General features: G+C 36.0%; 1 protein-coding gene across 4 annotated transcripts; it reads right to left on the reverse strand.

The window, feature by feature from the left end:
- Nucleotides 1-1,361: 1,361 nt before the first annotated feature.
- On the reverse strand, nucleotides 1,362-12,822 carry LOC142530412 (exportin-T). Of its 4 annotated transcripts, none has more exons than XM_075636245.1 (15): nucleotides 10,675-12,822; nucleotides 10,465-10,554; nucleotides 10,298-10,387; nucleotides 10,031-10,126; nucleotides 9,688-9,747; nucleotides 9,132-9,194; nucleotides 8,966-9,061; nucleotides 8,123-8,290; nucleotides 7,684-7,857; nucleotides 7,491-7,556; nucleotides 7,321-7,419; nucleotides 2,705-2,851; nucleotides 1,995-2,176; nucleotides 1,844-1,893; nucleotides 1,362-1,744 (listed from the first exon to the last, which is right to left on the reverse strand). In XM_075636245.1, exons 1-13 carry the CDS (start codon nucleotides 12,403-12,405, stop codon nucleotides 2,087-2,089), a joined length of 2,970 nt encoding a protein of 989 aa, XP_075492360.1. In that variant the 5' UTR covers nucleotides 12,406-12,822; the 3' UTR covers nucleotides 1,362-1,744; nucleotides 1,844-1,893; nucleotides 1,995-2,086. The 4 variants fall into 4 exon arrangements, with proteins under 4 accessions (XP_075492360.1, XP_075492361.1, XP_075492362.1 ...); XM_075636246.1 differs by having other exon boundaries at nucleotides 1,362-1,752; XM_075636247.1 differs by having other exon boundaries at nucleotides 1,844-2,176; nucleotides 10,465-10,545.
- Between the last annotated feature and the right edge of the window lie 10,793 nt (nucleotides 12,823-23,615).

The raw sequence follows: 23,615 nt of genomic DNA on the forward strand, positions 1-23,615 counted from the left end.
ATCGTCTCACGAGAGACCTTTTCTAAAACCGTGCGACTCATTATGACATTACAACATTTATCAATAGCTATTAATTTGTTTTTTTTAAAAAATATTATTACTGAATAGTTATTGATTTTAATATATCTGTACAATAATTATCGATCTGGCCATTCCTTTCATTATCATTTTCGTCGTCCATGAAATGAAAACGGAGAGAAACCATAAATTTTAAACTTCTGATTTAGATTCATTTTAAGTACACTCATTTTAGGAATGACAACTTTCCCCACAGAGAAAACCCGAAACGGGGATGGAGATCCCCGATTTTTTCAGGTTTGGGTTCGAGTTCGGGGATTTTTTTAAATCCCCGATATAGTTCGGGACGAGTATAGGATTACTATCTCCATCTCCGAACCCACCACGAAAATAATATCAATAATAAAATAATAATATTATTAGTATCAATAATATTATTTTTTAAAATATTAAAAATATTAATATTATCACTAATAATCATAGATAATAATAAGTTTTGATTTGAGGAAATCTTCGAATCCGTCATCGTCTTGCTATATTAATATTTTTGAAACGAAGATGAGAGCGGGGATAGGAAGTTGATCCCCAAAGTTTCGGGTTTGGGGATTCCCCGAACCCGAAAAAGTGGGGATCGGGACGGGTATGAGGGTGTGGATGAAATTTGGGGACTGGAATGGCCCCGCTCCGCCCCATTATCATCCCTAACTCATTTGTTAATTTATGTAAATATAACGATAAGCTTCTTTTCAAATTCACTATTTAAATCTCTCTGTATCAAATATTTCTATTTAATAATCAAATCCTTATATCTAAACGAACTGGAGTAAATTGCATTGACCCGCACAAATATATGTGGAACTTATTCACCAACGGCAACCATTTCTAAAAGTATTCATGCAACGAAGGGATGGGGCTAAGAATAACGAACCATCTCAAAGTAAATGAAGCATTATAGAGTCGCTCTAGAGATCGAACCTTAATAGTGACGCTATAGAATAGACAAATCCGGCTGAACAAGACCACATTTCCCAGGAATACAAAATAATGTATGGACCACTAGAAATAGGATCATCTTGGATCAGGAGAAAATAGATGTAAGAAAGACTATTAAAAAGATCCATATTTTTGTTTTTTAGGTGCATTCACGACTCTCTCGTCGCATTTCAAGTATTGGTTTAGTTGATTGTTTTATGGTTGTAATGTTCGTGTATTATCTCTTAGGGATGCCCACTGTATCTGTTATCTTATTTTATTTCTTGGAAATACCCAATATACTTGTATAATAACATTTTTTACCAAACTTTAATGAGAATTAGTTCATTAAAAAAAAAACAAAAACAAAATAAACAACAAAATACTGCATTCCAGGAAACGTTTGAAGATAAATAAAAACAAGTTTCCTTTCTCAACACAACAAAATTGCTCTTATCCACACTTGTTCCCCTCGGCTCGAAATCAAATCAAAATAAAAAAGAGAGACAAAATCGACAGCATGACAAAAACAATTGTACATCCCGGGGAAGAAAACATCACTATGAAGTGTAATTGGCATAATCACAGCTTCCTTGCAGGTCCTTTATGGCGTCGATAAATAACATTATGGTAGATTGCTGAAAGAGGACTAACGGGGCCATTCTCACTGAAACTTATCTTAAACGCACAGCAGCGGCAATGAAACATGTAGAATATTTCATTCTCAAAAGAATGTGATTCCGGATAACTACACCTGTTACACTTATGTCATGAAAACTCGTTATCCACTTGAATGATAAAATTTTGTTTTAAGATTCTATCATCCATGGAAAAGTATTACTTATATGCATACCTTGTCATGTTCGTTATAGGCCAAATAAATGGTATTTACAGGAAAGAAGCCTGCATTTTTTGGAAATCAAGTCACCAACGTAAGCGTGGTCTCTGTCCATGCAAATAATTTGACTGCGAAAATTCATGTGTGAGCTATAACTGGTACGAACCCTTAGATGAACTAAAAATGGACAGCACAACTGGTTACAACATTGCAGAATTGACGGAACAAGGATCTTTGAGCTTAGATATGATCATATGGTTATCTGAACACCAAGCTGCCATTTTGTTGGAGTCTCAGCTTTTCAATGAGTGACTGGTAGAAGGATTTCAACTCCTTAACATCGTTTTCCTGACAATATATACAAATTAAGAAACCGATGATGGGTCTAAAAATATAATTGCAGCAACCCATAGTTGTGATTTTACAGCCTCGATTAGTTAACAACCAAGAAATCAATTCTTAGCTGAATCACACTTGTATAAAGCATAACTATAACTATAGCAAAGGCACATTAGGTATCATAGAAGCATTGGCATAAGACGATGTGTGTGTGAAATGTCCAAAGGAATCATATTTAAAAATATAAGAACTTCCAGATAATTCTATTACATATAATTCAATATGTATTATACAAAATATAAACGAATAAAACAGCAGCTATTAGTCTAGAAGTAAAAATAAATTGCCATTTTTTGTATTTAAATTTGGATTTGCTATCCCTATATTCAAGGCTCCTTAAGCCTTAAAGTAAAGGGAAGGTTAGGCCACCTTACCAAAGGACTTGTTTCAGTATATAAACTCCGAGTGGCTAACATTTTAACCATGTGCAAGCTAGGTGGGGTTTTAACTATGGTACAAAGAATTGAAAATTTATACCTGCAGCTTTTTGTAGTACTCCTCAGCCAAGTCTTGAGGGCAATGCACATTAGATAAACCTTTTGAAACAAAATGAACAATGAAATCGTTGCCAAATGTCTCATACATGACCTTTTGAGCCAACACAAGTTCTCCAAACAAGACCAGCTGCCAAAGAAATCCAAAAGAATAATTGATGTCGGTGTGAAATTAGGTAGCCGAAAATGTTCATAGAAGCCAACATAAAATTAGTAAGATATTCAGTTAATTAACATATATTCTACCCACAAACAACTAAGCTGTTCAAGCATAGTGTAAGATTGCCAAAAAAGAATAATTGCAATATACTTTCGCACACAACTCTCACACTTGGATTCTAAATTCACCTTATGCCCAATAACATTATAAGATAACAGTCTAGATCTACTTGACATATCAATGAGCAAGCAAGGAACATTTCATGGATGAAATAGAATCAGACAAGATTCTAAATGGAAGCAAACGACAATAAAATGTAACATTTAGCAGTAAATGTCAAAAATCTAAAATAACTTAACCATTTCATAATTTTTAATCAATTCTACTAACCACCATTTGGAATGCCACTTGTCATCTGTTAACACCAAAAATACATAATTAACCTATTATACAAGCCATTACAAAGATTTCAACTACAATAGATGCCATCGTGTCGAGACCACTTCTCCAAGAGCTTACCTATTGGGAAAGATGATCTCAACATGCTACCAATGCCAAAAGGTTACATGTTTAAAACCCATTGAATGCAATCCTCATTATTTCCCTAAGTTTGTCTTGAGTAACCATTGTTGGCTAATTGTTAGTGAAGGTGGACCAAGGTGTTTTGAATACTTTTCAAATGTGAGACAACTGTCAAATATGGTAGCTGCATTTGGTTTTCATACGCTAAATAGAGCTCCCTCCATCTCAGTTTATGCATCACATCTTCTCAAAGCATCCTTAAACAGAGAGAGCAGATAAAAAGAAAATGGTTTTCTCTTGAGCGTTGAGTGTTCTCTAGTGCGAGGTAGAGAAAATATATTTCGGCCATACTCAGAGTTAGGATTTTGAGAGATCGAGTATTTGTTGTATACACTTGTAATATTTCTTCCAATAAAAATTTGTAGTAGCTCCGTGGACGTAGTCTATATTGGGTGAACAACGTAAATCTTTTTGTTCTTATTGATTATTTTTTTTCACATTTTTTGTACTATATTATCATAATTATCGATTTGGCCTAACCAACAATTGGTATTAGAGCCTTGTTGTGAAATTCCTTAGAATTATGAGTATGCTATGTGGTTGCAACTTTGTATGATATTTCAGATCTGAAAAAGATTTTTTAGATTTTTTTCTAAGGCCAAAGAAGCGATGACGGGAAATGATGGATCGGGACCGGGAGTTCTGGCTGTTACAGATTAGAGATTATATGTATAGCAAGAAGTTGCATCAACCTCTATCGGAAAAGAAGCCGGAAAAGATGGAGGATGATGATTGGAAGCTCCTTGACTGGCAGGTGTTTGGTGTAATACGATTGACCTTAATGAAGAACGTGGCACATAACGTGGCGGAGGCACAAACCACAAAAGAGATGATGTCCATTTTATCGGACTTCTACGCGAAGCCATCAGCAAAGAACAAAGTACATCTCATAAAAAAATTATTCAACTTAAAAATGGGAAAAGGTGTTTTGGTGGCTAAACATGTTAATGAATTCAGATACGATTGTTTCTCAACTAACATCGGTTGAATTAATTTTTGATTATGCGATTCCTGCACTTATTCTTTTGGCGCCTTTACCAAATAATTGGGAACCGATGCGAGCATCAGTTAGCAATTCAGTTGGCAAAAGAAAGCTACAATTCAATGATGTCAGAGATCAAATTCTTGCTGAAGAAATTCGCATGATGGATTAAAGAGAAGGGACATCATCAAGATCTGCTCTAAATCTCGAGAACAGAAGAAGAAGCAGGAGTGGCGAAAGAAGTTCTAACAGATGGCGTGATAGATCCAAGTCAAGAAATGGAAAAGACAAAAATACTTTTGAAAAGAATTTGAAGTGCAGGAGCAGTTGTGAAACTTGGTCACTTGAAAAAGAATTGCAAATTACAAAAAATAATGCAAATGTTGTTATTGAGGAGTACATGATGCTCTATTGATTCTTGGATTATGGACTCAGGAGCTTCGTTTCATACCACTGGTAATCGTGATATATTCGATAATTACATCGTTGGTTATTACGGAAAGATTTTCCATAAAAGCTTTTCTGGCTGATGGAAAGTCTTTGGAAATAATTGGTATGGGTGATGTCCGGATGAAGATGTCAAATGGATCTGTCTGGAAAATTAACAAAGGCATGTACCAAAATTTACACGTAATCTGATCTCAGTGGGACAGCTCGATGACGAAGGACATAATGTGAGCTTTGGTGATGGTTACTGGAAAGTGAAGTAAGGAGGTATGATCGTTGCTCGATGACAGAAAACTGGGACACTTTATATGACTTGCAGTTGCAGAGATACATTAGCAGCAGTGTATGCTGGAACTAATTCAAGTCTATGACATTGTAGGTTTGGGCACATGAGTGAGAAGGAAATGAAAATGCTTGTATCAAACGTATCAGAATTAAAGTTTGTTGAACACAAGCTACATGAAAGTTGTATCTTTGTAAAACAGAAAAATGTGAGTTTTTCAAAAGACGATAGAGAACCGAAAGCAGCAAAGTTAGACCTAGTTCATACTAATGTATGGGTACCATCTCCTGTGACATATGACATCCCGTGGAGGCTCAAGATATTATGTCACATTTATGGCGAGCCGAAAAGTTTGGATTTATTTTCTGAAAAATAAATCTGATGCTTATGAGACCTTTCAAAGAAGGAAAGTCATGGTTGAAAATGAGACCAACTTGAAGGTAAAGTGCTTACGATCTGATAATGTTGGTGAATACGAAGATGATGAGTTCAAGAAATATTGTACACAGAACGGGATCAACATGGAGAAAACCATTCCTGATTCACCTCAACGGAATGGCGTAGCTGAAAGGATGAACAAGACCCTGAATGAACGTGCTAGGAGCATGAGATTGCACTCTGGATTACCGAAATCATTCTGGGTTGATGTTATTAACACTGCAACATATCTAATCAACAGAAGACCTTTGTTACCGCTTGGCTGTAGAATACCCGAAAATGTATGGAGTGGCAAAGAAGTAAACTTTTCTTTCTTGAAAGTGTTTGGAAGTTTATCCTAAGTTCATATTGATTCAGCTAGCAGAACAAAACTTGATCCAAAATCAAAGAAGTGTTTCTTTATCGGTTATGGTGATAATGAGTTTGGTTATCGTTTTTTTGGGATGACCAAAATCGGAAGATCATTCGGAGCAGAGGTATAATCTTCAATGAGCAAGTATTGTACAAGGACAAGTCAAGCATTGGAGTTGGAGATGAATGTCTTGAAGTCAATAAGATTGATGAAGTGCCATTGACAGATAATCATGTGAATGAATCAAAAAGCAATAACCAAGAAGATGAAGAAGCAACTGCACAAGATGATGACATACAAACTCCGGTGATTGAACTCGAGAGATCTTCGAGAACTACTAGACCACCTGAGAGATACTCTCCTGCACTTCACTGTATTTTGATGATAGACAGAGGTGAATCGGAGACCTAGAATACCATCAAGTGGGAGGAATGTTAGGAGAGGTGGACCAAGGTGTTTTGAATACTTTTCAAATGTGACACAATTGTCAAATATGGTTGGTGGCAGCTAGCAGCTGCACTTGGTTTTCACATGTACGGGAACCTCTATAAATAGATCTCCTTCCATCGCAGTTTATGCACCCCATCTTCTCAAAGTATCCTTAAATAGAGAGAGCAAATAAAAAAATGGTTTTTTCTTGAGTGTTGTGTATTCTCTTGTGTAAATTAGAGAAAATATTTTCTCGGTTATACTCGGAGATGGTATTATGAGAGATTGAGTTTTGTATGCACTTGTAATATTTCTTCCGATAAAGATTTGCAGTAGCTCCGTGGACATAATTTATATCGGGTGAACCACGGAAATCTTTAAGTTCTTGTTGATAATTTTATTCCGCATTTTGGTACTATATCATCATCATGATCATCTTCGCTTCGGCATAATTAGCCAACACTAATTCCCAATCAACTAGCACGTACATACAGTTATTAATTTGGACAATTATCTTCCAATATCTGGTTTACAGGGGTCAATTTATCATCAAAACAGAGCACCACATATGTAATGATATGCTGAATCACTTATGATGGATATAGGCAAGGCAATTAAACAGGATAAAAAGTTGGCCAAAATAACAAATCAGATATGTTTTATGTAGCCGCATGGCAAAAGAAATTCCTCTAATTCAAAAATTCAAACACAGTCCAATCTAATCAGAGATCTCCATTAACATTCAAAATAAATGTTCTAAATTCAAAGATTAACAATAAAAGAAAAACTTAGCATAAAACCATATCTTAATGCAATTTTAAACTTTTTCAAAAAGATATCTAGTTTATGCAGGAAACACACAATAACGCAAGTTATTGCCATATAAAGTGCAAACAATTTATTCTAAATATCAGCCATGAACTTACGGTATTTGCATCGCGAAACTCGAAGGATTTATCAAGCACACTCAGCAGGCAGCAATTTGTTGCAAAGGCCTCAATTATGAAACTCTGGAAACCAGGTACCTGAAAAGTAGTTTTTCCTTAGTACTCTGAAAAATCGTCACTGCTGAAATGGTATCCCAACAGTAAGATACCTTCTCTTTGTCATAAGAACCAGTACACCAATCTTTGATTAGCCTGACGATTATCTGAACACATGCCTGTATCATGTGAAAATTTGAGATTTTACCACGTCTTCGACTTTCCAAATACCACATGATTTAGTAGTAAATCTCAAATCAAAAAATTCGTAAGATTTTGAGGATGTGAAAAATATAGCAAACACACCTTTTTTATCAGAATATCCTTATGATTACAGCATGTGTATAACAGCAACTGCATCATCAAATCCAAGTATCCTCTACTTTTTGGAGAGAGAAAAACTGATGAAAGATCATGCATAGCAATCACATGTAGGAATGTAAAAAAGGTTCTCTGAAGATCTTGCAATTCACGGATTTCCTGAAAATCGAGTAATCATCAGAAAATGTTTAAACAGGCTAGTGATAAATGGTCCAAGCACAAAAGCTCGAGATACAAAAAAAATAAAACTACAAAAGGCATGACTAGATAAGCATCTCAAGTATCATAATCTACATATTATATTTCATGACGTATATCCACACTAGTATCCTCAAAATTTCTCGGTTCTTACGGCTAAGTTCAGTTGAAAAGAGTGGATTTGTCAATTAAACAGCTGAAGGGAATACCTAAAAACTTCACATACCTCAGTACATCCACCACCAGATCCTGATAAAACATCAGTCCTGGGGAGAATATTGAATGCCCTGCCAGCAATAACAGGGTAGACTTCTTCCAATATGCCATGAACTCCGATATTAAATTTGCAGATGAGCTGATTAAGCAATACCAAAAAACCCACCAGTTCCCTTGGCTGCACATTGTCATTAGAAAAATCAACCCTCAACTTTCTAATGCAAACTACGAAAGAAAGAGTAGCTGATAAGTAGAAAACACTTGAAATTGCTATAGGGTATGTTCATGTTGTGACAATCACTAATAATTGAGAGTAACTATTGAAGTCCACCCACCCACTCCTAATCTCCACAAGTCAAGAGGCACCTGATAAATAGTATTAAGAAACTATCCTAATATACACAATATAAAACTACGCCTACATCTCCATACCCTAGTTGCTAATATGTTAATAACATAATAAGTTGGGAATTAGAAAGCCTCGACCATAGGCATAATAACAGGACATATAGTACAAGCAATGGCATACTCTTCCATCCTTATAAGGTATTTCAATAAACAATTATACAGATTACAAAGCATTATCAATAAAAAAAAAAGAATCATCAGACACTTTCAACACCGATGTTGTTTTGTCCAGAGTCAAAACAAAACAAGATTCGTCGGAGTGAAGAAAAAAGGGATAAAAAAGTAATTGTAGCCAGTAACAATATGAAGAGTAAAGACGCCCTCAATCTGCTTAATTGCTATATCAGTTCAATCACCAGCAAATCATTAAAGTGTAAAATTAATTTGAACAAGAGTTAAGATAGATTTAAATGCAAGTGTGACAAAAAAAAAGTCGTCTACATACCTCACTTTCTGGAAGCAACTGTTCCAGTGCCTTTGGAAGATAAGGGAATACAGAAACTCCTAGAGTGTCCACCATACGGTGAATGAAAGACGTAACCTGTAAAAGGGAGAGCTCCATTAGACGATATATTTTATTTAATTATTAAGAGAAAATCCTGAATTCTTACCTTACACCGCACAGGTTCAACTTTTGGGAAGACGACAAGTACTTGTAGAAGAATATCCAATGTCTGTGCAAAAAAAAAAGGTAAATTCTGTTTTTTTTTAAAAAAAAAAAAGAAAAAGAAAAGAAGAGCATGTCAAAGTAACAAGAAAGACTAAGACAAAATATCAAGTACTATGAATATTTAACAAAGATGGTGAGCTCAAGTCAGATTCACCATTTTATCAAATTTAATATGAACCAGTGGACAGAAACATTATCTAGCATTCTTTGTTTTGTGCAGAGGTATGTAACTGTTATCCAAAAAAATAAGCTCAAAGAATCTAAAGAAGATGCACAAGTAATTTGTGGGGGAAGCATGGTATCTGGGCTGTGTGTGCGCAAGTGGATAAGGAGGGGGAACCAAGTCTAATTGTTGATGATTAAAACTTGAATTGACTGCATCGAGTAACTAAATAGAATGATAAAAACAAAGGAGTAAACTGATGGTGACCAACATGCATACTAGTTAAAGAAACTTAAATAGTCCATAATTCGACAGAGTCAAGACTTGCACTAACCTGTTTGAACATGAGACCGACAGCTGGGCGACTTGCAGTAACGAGACGCTCACTAAATCCCTGAATCAGACAAAAGCCAAGTGTCTATAAATGCAAATGAACAATGGTAAAATGAAAACGAAAGAACAATAGGAAACTACCAGTATCAACACACTATTTACTTACTGTCCAATAAAAACAACTAATGACAATAAAACAAAATCCTTATCCATCTTATAATATTGCTCGGCTTCTTGTGTTTCACCAAATAAATGACAAGAATGTGAAATGACAAACATGGAAAGAAAAAATCCCAGCTAAAGCGCACAGTGTATGATTGTAAGCATGATAGGACAAGATATACCTTGCTAATAGCATTAATTGCTATAATTATTTGCTGGATGCTTCCTACATATGAAAGAAATTCCTCGGATTTGGCATTGGAGAGGACGACCTCAACCTGAACAAGCACCCAGATTTTCAGCTTAGTCATTTTACTAAAACTTACAATGTGGTTGCCGGTCTTACATATGAGAGTAAATTCAACACCAAAATCATTTCTACACGAGAACAAGGGAAGCGAAGCTAGAGGCAGTTTAAAAAACGTCAATACTTGCAAAAAAAACTTGACCTGCTGACAAAGTGGAGTAAGCAGTGAAGAAAGATATTCCAATTGCTTCTCTGGAGATACATTTTCCATCCCAATCAACAAACCTATTGCCTGCAGAAATCAATCAGTACAGAAAAATTAACTCTTGATTATGCAAATTATTGTTAAAACACAGATTCCAAAATGACCTCATAGATATGGCTTCCATCTTCAGCCCCTGAGGATGGCTTCGATGAATTGTTCAGTCTTGTAAATTGGGCCACGGTGTCCTGTAGACTCTGAAGTTTAATATGAATAAATTAGATAAACCAAAAAGATTAGCATACAATGGCAGTTGTATTCCAATTTTCAGTGACAAATATCCAAAAACCGCAGAAAAATTTATGAATTATTTATACCTGCAAGATTGTCTCAATGTAAGGTACAAGCTTTGCTTTAAGCAATTTCACACACCTCATGAAAAGATAGCTCGCTCTTCGACTCACATTGACATTTGGATGGTGTATACCTCTCTCATCGAGAAAGGCGCCCATTACCATCAGAATATATTGACTGTTCTCCTGCACAAACTTCATATATCTTGTTATCGTCTCCAAATACACCAGTGCAACAAGCCTATTAGAATGGCATGGAAATCTTGTCGATAAAAGCATCGGGACCAATTCTCCTAGTACACCATTGCCAGTTCTCAGTGCATCATCATTTAATGATTCTCCAAGTGCATAAAACAAAGAAAGAGCTGCTTCCACTTCTTCAGTGTTTCTATCCTCAGAGGATGAAACAGCTCGATCCAATGAGTTTCTGATAAACATATGGGTTACATCAGGTGCAACACGACCTATATTGCGAAGCAATACAAATATATCCTTCCGAAACTCCACCATCCTATCTTCTTCTTCCCTCCCAATCTTGTCCAATATGTCCAGATTATTACGATACATGGGATCAAACTGAATCAATGACCGGATCACTTCCAAGATCTTTCCCAGGTGAAGCAGCTGTGTCTCTGTCAATGTTGAATGGCTCTTCATTGTACCAACATAACATGAGAGAAACTGCACAATGCTGAAAGCCGAATCAACTTCACAATTCTGCATGACATGAAAAACTGAGGGTAAAACCCCATTCAGGAGATCCAACGAGAGCTCCTTGCCATCCTCGGTGGTCAAGTGCTTAAAACATTCTAAAACCTCAGAGGCATATCCCGTGAGCAAAGAAGCTAAACTGGACATGAACTCCAAGTCAGTATCATCTGCTACTAATCCAAAAACCCTTGATATTTGAAGGTTCTGCAGAAGGGCAAGCTTTGGTTTGGGATCCATCCTTTTTGAAACAACCGCAAGAACAACACCAGCAGCAGAAGCACGTAGTTGATCCAGCAATCCATCAACCAACATTAATTCAAACAATAATCGGGTAAATGTATCATTTGCAATCAATCCAATATCAATCCACAAAACATACCCCCTCATTGAATCCAAAACACTTGCACACAACTCAGTGTCCGTATTTTTATACATGGAAACAATATCATACCAGGCCCCTACAATCTGGGGCACGCATTGAGCCCTCATTGCGTCCTTGATCCTTCCCGACACCACCACCTCTTCACCACTGCGTGGATAGTCAAAACTTATTATTTCATCATCCAGAGCAGTCAAAACGCGACAAAACATATCAATGACCACAGTTCCTTTACTTAAATTTGGCAAGAAATCAATAAAAACAGATGGCCAAATTAATGGGTACTCAAAGTAAATTAATGTCACGAAAACCTGAGCCAGCTTATTCTTTACAAAGGCCGGCCCGTCTAATACTCTCACATGATTATTACCATCGCCATTGACAGTCTCATAACATGCCATTGAAAACACAGATTTTCTAATGAAAGACTTCTCCTCAGGGCTCATGGATGAATATTTAATCTGAAGCACCTCATCAAGGCACTGCAAACACCAAAACTGAACTTGAACCAGCTTAGAGAAACACAGTTTCTCCATACATATGCTACAAATTGATGGGGTCTCCTTAATTTGCTGAATAAAGGCAATAGCTTGTGATTTTAGCACCGAATCAACCCCACCAGATTCATCAAAACATATCAAAATTGCCTTTTCCAGGTCATCCATCACAATCCCAAAACCCTAAACCCTACCAAAACGAAAAACAGAATTTCTCGAAACACTCTCTTGGTTGCGCAATTCACCGAAATTGAACAATGGACAAAAAGAAGACAATCAATTCCCTGCTCCTTCACTAAAGTTTCCTTCGAATGGAATCTGATTGAATACACAAAATCTCCGTAAAACCCAAATAGAAACAAACTGACAAAGCTGAGATTTGGCAAGCGCTTCAACAGCATGCAGTAGAAATCGAAAAGCTTTAGTTTGTCCGACGATAACAAATTGGTGCTTAGGGTTTCTCAGCGTCAGGTTTCGTTGATGAATGCAAGCAAAATGTTGAGGTGTATCCCGTATATAAAGAGGGAGCCACATAGATCAATGGGTTTTATAACTGTGTGTATAAAAAGGAGGAGAGGAGGTGGAGAGGCTGTCTCATTAGCTCATAAATCAGCAAGGATGTCAATTTCCTTATAGGATATAGACACATTTCTTTACCACGATTAAATAAATAGATAATCAAGTATGAAAATGTAGAAGGTCATAATAAAGACAAAAACTTGTGTGGGACGATTTGATGGGTCGTATTTTGTGAGACAGATCTCTTATTTAGGTCATCCATGAAAAAGTATTACTTTTTATGCTAAGAGTATTACTTTTTGTTGTGAATATCAATAGGATTGACCCATCTCATAAATAAAGATTTGTAAAACCGTCTCACAAGTGACCTACTTCATAATGAATCTTACTTATAGTCTACCTGAATATTTGATTAAATTAATATATATATATATATATATGTGTGTGTGTGTGTGTTTTTTTGGTTATTATGTTAATTCTAATATGTTTTTGTTGAATAATATTAGTTGAATGATATAAAGGAAATTATTAGTATATAATTGATATTATTTTTGTTGGATAATGTTGTTATGATAAATTATTTCTAATATTTTGTTATTTTTTTCTATAATATTTAGTTTGTTAATTTTAATATATTTTTTTCCTTATTTTTCTCGATAATTTAGTAAATATTTATAACTTACTCGAAATAATTCAAATTTAAGAATAATGATATGTTGTAATAGGATATTTGGGCATGATATAATAATCAATCCTATAAAAAGTATGTGGATGAGATGAAATTGAATACCCAGTGGGGGATGATGATGAAAATAATAAATAGAGATTGGGTGAAGGATATGGAATCCTACTCAAACTCGATACATTTTCATCCCTACAAATACCTATGTCGTCTTAAATAAAACAAAATCTCTAGTTTGACAAAAAAATTTATACCTAAAAAATAAAGGCCCAACTAAATTATAGTTTACAAAAATTATATTGATTATTTTTATATTTATTATAAAATTAAATTATTTACAAATATGTATATATACATATTTATAAATAACATTCGAGTCAAGTCAGCCCAATTCTGGTCTTTAAAGATTATTTGTTTTAAACTTGGTGATCAAGATTTGGTATGATATTCTCCCTGTTTCAATTCAAACCAGCAAATAGCTCAAATTTAAGTATTAGGTTTCTACATATTTGTGTTAGTTATTGTATTGCTTATAATTGAATGTCTAGAATCTAGATTATAATTTTTTTAAAAAAAATTAGATAATAATTACATTTGTCACTTGTCACATAGATATTATGTTGTTCCAAATTTATGACTACGAAAGATGCGAAAGTTGTAAGACCACATTTAAACGTTGACAATACTTGAAAGAATTTTGAAATAACATATTTGATACAGTTGAACCAGATCAAGCCAAAGACCAAGCATCAGATTAGATAACAAGATTAGTGTCCTAGTACATTGGATCAAAGATAGTAGAAGCTTAGTTCAAGCTTATCGAGTCAGGATACTAAGCAGTTCACCATATCATATCTTGAGAATGATCATCGTATCAAAGAGATTGGAAAACCATATCGGATCACTCGCCCACGTTCAGAAGCTTATGAACTTCAAAGTCTTTCAAAGATATAATATCGGAATACTTAATGAGAGCATAAGAGTTCTTCAAAAGAATACCAGAGGAGTCATAAACTCTGAAGTTTCAGACTCATCAAATCAGAAGACTTGCTTCGATGGAGAACCAGACCAAGAATATAAGGATAAATTGGAGATAAATCTCTAAACCCAAACTCAATTTTATCCTAATTTCTACGCCTAAAAAACTTTGTTTTCACTCCTAGAACATTAAAAAGGGCAAAAATACCCTTAATACCATCATAATTTTAATGATTTATTTCCCTGGGAGAAAATGGTATCAGAGCCGAGGTAAAACTATTTCAAACATAAAAATTTATTATTATTATGTAATTAAATATTTGAGGAGGAGAATTTACTCAAATAACATCAATCCGAACCAAGGTTCAAGATTGATTATTTACAAGATTTATTCAAGAACTTTGGAATATTTGAAACACGAAGATCTAACCAATGTTAGATATCAAGAAAACAGGGAAACTTATCATAGTCCTAAGGTAAACTTATGATTCAAAATAACAGGTTTCTAAAGATAGTATCAGATTTCTCTAAGATTTCCGAATATCTTAGAGAAATTCAAAAGACAGTACATAATTATGGCAATATGTTGTATTATGTCCACAAAACATGGAGAAAATCCTTGAAAACCAGGAAGAAATTCTTGGAATATTAAAGGATATTCGAACAAGAATCCAAAACCTAGAGCAACAACCAAGTTCTAGTAGGACTTCAGAAGGAAGGTTTCCACCATCTTTCGGTACTGAACCCTTATTACATCAAAGAGAGAAGGCCAAAGTGATGCCAAAACCTTTAACTGAAGAAGAAAAAATGATCAATCTAATCAAAACAGCCTCATAAAAGAAATTAATCTGATGACAACTTTAGGAAATATTGGTCTAGATGATCTCCAAAACGTTGCAGAATTTTTTGCAAATCTTAAGGTTGTAGATCTAAAGATGAACACAACTGGGGGTGAACAACCCACCATAACCTGGTCATCATCACATGAACCACCAAGAGAAAGTGTGAGATATCATAATATAAATATGAGAGAATCTTAACTAGATTTTTACACTTGTGGAGAATCACACCCAGCAGGAACAAGGTCAAGGAAGAGTCAAATTTCTTTGCACCAAACTCCCTATGGGAAATATGTTTTAGAACATATACATCCTTATAGGGTTATGCTTAACATAGATGTATTAGACTTAAAAAACAGAGAAGATCTCATAGATGATTGGATATCCACTATGAGAATCGCAGCAGGCACACTTGATCTCAACAGAGAAGGATTCATTAAACTTTTATAAATGAGTCTTATGAAATCAGTTAAAATTACTTGGGACATGACTTCGGTAGAAACCAAAGAATCAGTCCGAACCTGAGAATCTCTTACGAGATAGCCGGAAGAATGGATACCCTTTCTAAAGCACAATTTATAGGGATAGATTATTTTAACAGTCAAGATACAGAGAAGAAAAAGAAATATACTCAAGCTATGTATAGTTTTGAATTACATGACACATGTTTATTGGATAAATATATTGTATTATTCACTAAATATAGATGTAATTTTGGGTCGAAGAAGATGTAGCAATGCAACTTTTCTTCGCCAAAATGCCAAGTCCCTGGAGAGAAATGCTAATAAGGGAATATACTCATGGCAATCCAAATACATCGGCACGAATAGTCTCTTTTCTCAAAGGAAAATTGGCAGAATGGTGTCATCTGGCTGCATTACAAAAGAATTACAAACGATTAATGGGTATTAACAAATGTACTCCTTTGTGTTGTAAAAAAAAATGATTTTCCAACAATTATTGGAAGTAAATCACAAAGGCAGAAGAGGAAAAGTTTTTGAACTCATCCTTATGCCAGAAATGGAAGAAGTTATTGAAACCAAGAACAGTTTGGTCTAGACAAAAGGTCAAATCTAACAAATCTGGGCAGAGAAGTGAACCATAAAGAAGTAGGATATCATCTCAAACATCGAGTACTTCTCGAAGCACAAGAAGAACACCTACAAAGAAAACTTTCAGAAGAATTCACACTCGAACTAATGAAAGTTTTAAGGATTTTTTAACTGTTGGACATGCGGAGAAAGAGGTCATATCTCAACCAACTGTCCAGAAAATGAAAAAATAGGTATTAAACGCTTCGATCCAACCCTGAATATTGAAGAAGAAGTTTATTATCAAGATCTTATTCAAGCTGTAATGCCCGAATTTTAAAAAAAAATAAAAAATAAAAAAATGTTGCAGTAGTTGTGATGGTTTATGGCTTTACGTTATGGTATGAATGGTAATGAATGTTATAGAATGGAATAGATAATGGATTGGTAGAATCAAAGGTTGAATTTGAGCTAAATAGGTAATGGAAGTGCAGAAACGGTATGAAAAATATGGCAGTAGTTGTGGTTTTTAGCATAATGTTTTGTATATTGATCCAAATGATGTGAGGCTATTTTCATTAGAAATATAAGACGTAAGGCTATAACTTTCATGTTTTGAGTTTTGGTCAAATCATTAGGGAAGACGAGACAAAAGTGGCCCGAAGTGTGTCGTGTGTATCGTCGTTCCTGCACTGACACATGTTGGGAGATTGAGCATAACTCTTTACTCAGACCTCCAAATGACATGAGGCTAATTGGAGATGCAAGCCAAGATATAAGACTACAACTTTCATGTTGACCACTTTTGCAAATTCGGAAGTTTAAAATGCGTTTTTTGACAGAATACGGCGCTCCCCTGCGCCTGATCTCGCGCGATGGCGCGCCCAATGCTGAAGTTTTGTTGTTTGGGCAGAATGGGGCGCGTGGGTGCGCCGGATCATGCGCCACCGCGCCTAGCACATGTTTAAAAACGTGTTTTGAGGTTGGGAATGAATGAATATGGTTTGGAAAGTGTATTTGTATCATTTTCTCTTCCATTTTTCCTACTCCATCGGTTTAGAGCTAGGGTTCCTCATTTCTCCTTCAATCCAATTTCTTTCAAGACATTAATCTTTGATTGAAGCCTTAATCTTTGCTTGGAGATTTGAAGTTCTTCTCCTCAAGAGTTTAAAAGCAATATAAGAAAGCTTATTTCCTTGGGTTAGTGATTGAAGGGAAAACAATGGGTTGCTTGATTTGAGTGTTGAGGTAAAGTTGTTAATATAATGATTGATGGTATTATTATTGTTATTGTGTTGTAGGATTACTGTCAAAGTGTTAAGATTATCAAATCTTCAAGTGGTTGTAAGTAGATTCTTCCTTTGAATGCATCTCATGAGCTATGTTTATGATAAATGAAGATTCAATTGATTTTATCTACTTTAAATCATTGATTATGTATATTGTATGTATTGATATTTTGAAAAGAAATGGAATTGAAGACAAGGGCAAAGTAAAGGTGCTAACTCTTTAGCACGCACGCCACGTGTTTGACAAAATGATTCAATGAATGTTTTTATGGCATATTACGATTAAGAAATGATACGGATTACCTCTTTACACAATTGTTGGGATTTGAGTTTTCTTGAATATCCAATTTGCGAATCTTGATTTGAAGTAGTATTGAATTAATTATGAATTTTGAACAGAAACTACTCTGTTTTGATAAATGATCCGAGTCCTTGAGTTATAGTAGAAGTCAGAGGTTCAAGACTTCTCAACTACACATTTCGATCTCTTTTTGGTAATATTTGAAAGGTATGTTACGGTCGGTAACATATGAGGTAAAAATATCATTTTTATTTTAAATTGAAAATTTGATGGCTTGATGAATTACTTGTGATTTGTTGATAATTGATCTTTTGAGATGAGCTTATTATGATATTGACTTGATGAGATTGAAATGCATCATTACATTGCATATTGAGCCACTTATTGATTCAGATTTGATATGGCGGAGGTCGCCTTGATTTATTGATTTGTTGGACGTATGGGGCTATAGTTGAGTTGGCATAGTGTACGCGGAGGTCGCTCCTATGGCCTGAATACTCTCTATAGGCGCACCATAGTCTTGGGGATTGTAGAACGCAGCACCCCACCTCGAGTGGATGAGTCGGTGGATGTTGCTGGGGGATTCTCTTTCCTTGGGTACCCTATGACCAGATGATTCACTTGATTTTGAGATTTATTGACAGCCCACAGCTTCTGATCATACATTGCATTATATTGCATCTTTATGAGTTTATATGAACTATGTGAAATTAAATTTTCATATGTTATTGATTGTATCATACTGGGTTTATACTCACCGGCACGTCGGCTACATCTTGTTTTCATGTGCTTGACGGTAGGTGAGGCAAGGCTTGGAATGCCAGAGTCCAGCTCCAGGCGTGGAGATACGAGTTAGAGTGGGATTCTCGGGTCTTAGGAGCTATTTGATGATGTTTGGATTACTTTGGTTCACTAGTTTATTTTGGCATGTAAAATTTATATTACAAACATTTATGACCTTTAAATTATTTTGACGATGTTTATGTGGATTTGTGAACCACAAATTATGTATTTTACTCAATCATTTGGTCTGTTACAATTTTAATTATTAGTATTAGATGTCGGACCCGGGGCCCCACATTAGGTGGTATCAGAGCGTAAGATATTTGGGAACAGGGTAGATCGAGTCAGTTCGAATTTCTTGATCATGTGATAATTTTGCTAGCAGTTTCACTATGCCGTAATGTGAAACACATGATCATAATTGAGATACTATATTGTTGAACTTTATTTGAGATTTTTGAGAACGTTAAGTCTCGAGAGCCAGAGATGATTGATACAAGATTAAGATGATTGTGATATTGTGATTTTATATGTGTTGATCTATTGTATATCAGACATGGCTACTCGAGGTAGAGGTCGTGGTAGACCTAGACAGAACATACCAGTGGCACAAGATCAAGGTAGTGCTACTCATGCTCAGATGGATATAACTCCGACTCCGATGGAGATACTGTTAGCCATGTTTCAGTCTTTGCACCCACCGAGGTTGAAGGGTACCGAGAATGCATTAGAGTGTGAGAACTGGTTGGAGAATATGGATCAATTATTTGAATCTCTTGAGTATCCAGATGATCCTAGAATCAAATTAGTTGTTCATCAGTTATTAGATGTTGCTAAGAGTTGATGGATCATGACAAAGAAAGCTTTAGAGGGTCGAGGTACGATTGTTACGTGGGATATTTTTAAATCTGAATTTTATCAGTGTTTCTTTCCTACCTCTTACAGGAAAGATAGGGGAGCCGAGTTTGCAAATTTAAAACAGGGAAATCAGAATATTGAGGACTATGTTGCTAAGTTCTCGAATTTACTGAGATTTGCTCCTCATGTAGCATTCGATGAAGAAGCTAAGGCTGATCACTTCATAAATGGTCTTAACCCTGATATCTTTACCTTGGTTAATACCGGAAGGCCTAACACTTTTGCTGAGGCTCTTGATCGAGCCAAGGGAGCTGAAACCGGGATCATTAGACAGAGAGGTCCTCAGTATTTGCAACGACTCCAACAGCCATAGTTACGACAGCAGTTCATACAAGGTAATATTGGCGGTAACAGTGGCAACATAAGAGAGCAGTTCAAGGCTAGAGGCAAGCAATTTAAGAGGCATGGCAGTAATTTTTCGAGTTCTAGTGGATCGAGACAGTCTGGTTCAGTTCAGAGCACTGGTTATTCAGGCACGACTTGTGGTCAGTGTCGTGATAGACATTATACCGATCAGTGTAGATGAGTCTCGGGAGTTTGCCACTTGTGTAACCAAGTGGGACACTATGCTCGAGCATGTCCTAACCGTGACAGTGATATATCTCAGAGTGGGGGATCATCGAGACAGACACCTCACCAAAATCGTCAGACCCCTGCAGTTCATTCCTATCAGCAGTCAAACCGGTCATATCAGAACAAACAGAGTGGTGACCACAGGGTAGGACAGCCACCTAGACAGCAGGCCTGAGTTTTTGCACTCACTGAGGATGAGGCACATAATGCTCCAGATAATGTCATTGCAGGTAATTGTTTTCTGTCTGGTTATCCTGCTTATGTTTTGATGGATACTGGTGCATCACATACTTTCATATCTGAACACTTTGTCACATTGCATTCGTTGCATTCTATGTCATTATCATCTACATTATCTATTTCTACTCCACTGGGTAAAGTGATGAGGTCAGCTGAAATGTTAAGTGGTTGTAAATTTCGTTGTGAGAATAATGTCATTGAGCTTGATTGCATTGTGTTGGAGATATCTGATTTTGACTGCATAGTTGGCATTGACATGTTGACAAGATACATGGCTACTGTAGATTGTTTTCAGAAGATTGTTAGGTTTAGGCCTGATATGACAGATCACTGGACGTTTTATGGTAAGGGTTCTCGAGCTAAGATTCATTTTATATCTGTTTTGTCCATGACTCGTTTGTTCCAGAAAGGAGCAGAATGTTTCTTGGTTTATGCAATTGATATTTCAAGGTCAGTACCTAAATTGACAGATATTCCAATTGTTAGTGAATTTTCAGATGTATTTCCAGATGAAATTTCGGGATTTCCTCCAGTCCGAGAGATTGAGTTCAACATTGAGTTGATATCAGCTACACAGCCTATTTCTAGAGCTCCTTATAGGATGGCACCAATTGAACTAAAAGAACTAAAGGAACAACTTGAGGATTTATTGGCTAAAGGATATATAAGACCAAGTGTTTCACATTGGGGTGCTCCGGTTTTATTCGTGAAGAAGAAAGATGGGCCTATGAGGCTTTGTGTCGACTATAGACGGTTGAATAAAGCCACAGTAAAGAATAAGTATCCTTTGCCAAGGATTGATGATCTCTTTGACCAGTTGCAGAGTTCTTCAGTATATTCTAAGATTGATTTAAGATCCGGATATCATCAGTTAAGAGTTAGAGATACAGATGTGCCTAAGACTGTTTTTCGTACCAGGTATGGGCATTTTGAATTTTTGGTTATGCTTTTTGGGTTGACCAATGCACCTGTGGTATTTATGGATTTGATGAACCGTGTGTTTCAATGGTATATAGATAAATTTATTGTGATCTTCATTGATGATATTCTTATTTATTCAAAATCTGAATTGGAGCATGCTGAACATTTGAGAGATGTTTTGCAAATTTTGAGAACTGAAAAGTTGTATGCTAAATTATCCAAATGCAAGTTTTGGTTGGATAGAGTGGTTTTCCTTGGACAGTTGATTTCAAGTGCTGGTATATCAGTTGATCCGAGTAAAGTTGAGGCAGTCATCAATTGGTCTAGACCGACATCAATTCCTGAGGTGCGCAGTTTTATGGGTTTGGCAGGATATTATTGCAGATTTATTGAAGGATTCTCACAGATTGCGAGGCCAATTACCCAACTGACACAAAAGAATGCACCATTTATTTGGTCGCAGGCATGTGAGGCTAGTTTTGTTGAACTTAAGCAGAGATTGACTAGTGCTCCAATTCTGACTATTCCATCAGGTGTAGGAGGATTTACAGTGCACATTGATGCTTCACATCAAGAACTGGGTTGTGTATTAATGCAGCATGGCCGTGTGGTTGCCTATGCTTCACGACAGTTGAAGCCACATGAGTCTAGATATCCAGTGCATGACTTGGAACTAGCAGCAGTGGTTTTTGCCTTAAAGATTTGGCGTCATTACTTGTATGGGGAGAAATTTGAAATATTCACTGATCATAAGAGTTTGAAATATCTTTTTTCACAAGCGGAGTTGAACATGAGACATAAACGTTGGTTAGACTTGTTGAAAGACTATGATTGCGAAATAAAATATTATCCATACAAGTCAAACGCAGCAGCTGATGCTTTGAGAAGAAAAGTATGCAATATGTCCTTGATCACTAGCAGTGTATCTGATCTAGTAGAAGAATGTTGTCTTTCTGGTTTGGATTTTGTGGTAGATACTCAACCTGTAAGAGTATTTATGATTCAGGCAGAGCCAGAGTTGTTTGTAAAAATTAAAGAGGCCCAAAGGTTAGATCAAAGCATTCAAAAATCAGTTGACCTCGTCAAATCAGGACATCAATCAGAATTTCAGGTCAATAATGAGGGTATTTTGTTTATGAATGATCGTATTGTAGTTCCTAATATTTCAGAATTGAGGATACAGATTTTGTGTGATGCTCATTGCAGTAAATTCAGTGTACACCCTGGAAGTAAAAATATGTACAATGACTTGAAGAAACAATTTTGGTGGAAAAGAATGAAATCTGACATAGCAGAATTTGTATTCCGTTGTTTGAATTGTCAACAAGTGAAAGCAGAACGGAAGCGACCAGGAGATCTTTTGCATAGCCTTAAAGTTCCAGAATGGAAGTGGGACCATATCACCATGGACTTTGTCACGAAATTGCCGAGGTCGTCGGGGGGTTGCGATGCAATTTGGGTTATTGTTGACAGATTAACCAAGTCTTCGTGTTTCATTCCTTATCAGATGACATATAGGCATGATCAGATGGCCAGATTGTACATCAGAGAAGTTTTGAGATTGCATGGTGTGCCTAAGTCCATTGTATTAGATCGTGCTCCCAGATTTTCTTCTCATTTTTGGCAGAGGTTACAAGAGGCTCTTGGTACTCATTTGCATTTGAGTACAGCATATCATCCTCAGACAGTCAGAACGTACTATTCAGACATTAGAGGATATGCTGAGAGCTGTAGTGATGGATTTTGGTATTGGTTGGCAGGATTCGTTACCACTTGTCGAGTTTTCTTATAACAACAGTTATCAAGTGAGTATTGCAATGTCACCATTTGAAGCACTATATGGCAAGAAGTGTCGATCTCCTCTGTATTGGGACGATTTATCTGAAGCACCAATTGTAGGACCTGATATGATAAGAGATATGACAGAGAAGGTGAAATTGATTCAGAGTCGTATGCGAGCTGCTCAGGATAGGCAGGCTAAGTATGCGAACATGAGGAGACGACCACTGATGTTTGATAAAGGTGATAGAGTTTTCCTGAAAATATCTCATTTCCGTGGTACAGTTAGATTTGGAAAGAAGGGTAAATTATCACCGAGATTCATAGGTCCGTATGAGATTTTGGAACGTGTTGGTGATTTGGCTTATAGATTAGCTCTTCCTCCTGCATTATCAGGTGTTCATGATGTTTTTCATGTGTCTATGTTGAGGAAATATCATCCAGATCCTTCTCATGTACTTCCACCCGACGAGGTTGAGTTAGATCAGACTTTGAGCTATATTAAGAGACCGATTCTGATTCTAG

Source organism: Primulina tabacum, chromosome 17 (assembly GCF_025594145.1).
Source record: "Primulina tabacum isolate GXHZ01 chromosome 17, ASM2559414v2, whole genome shotgun sequence".
In the NCBI taxonomy this organism is placed as follows: Eukaryota; Viridiplantae; Streptophyta; class Magnoliopsida; order Lamiales; family Gesneriaceae; genus Primulina; species Primulina tabacum.

Excerpts from the sequence above, each read along its gene's own strand:
- LOC142530412 (XM_075636245.1), bottom strand. The coding sequence starts at position 12,405 with ATGGATGACCTGGAAAAGGCAATTTTGATATGTTTTGATGAATCTGGT. Across the intron at positions 10,127-10,297 it reads TTACTCCACTTTGTCAGCAG|GTTGAGGTCGTCCTCTCCAA; the intron begins GTCAAGTTTTTT and ends GTGCTTGTTCAG. Across the intron at positions 2,852-7,320 it reads AGTTTCGCGATGCAAATACC|CTGGTCTTGTTTGGAGAACT; the intron begins GTAAGTTCATGG and ends TTTCTTTGGCAG.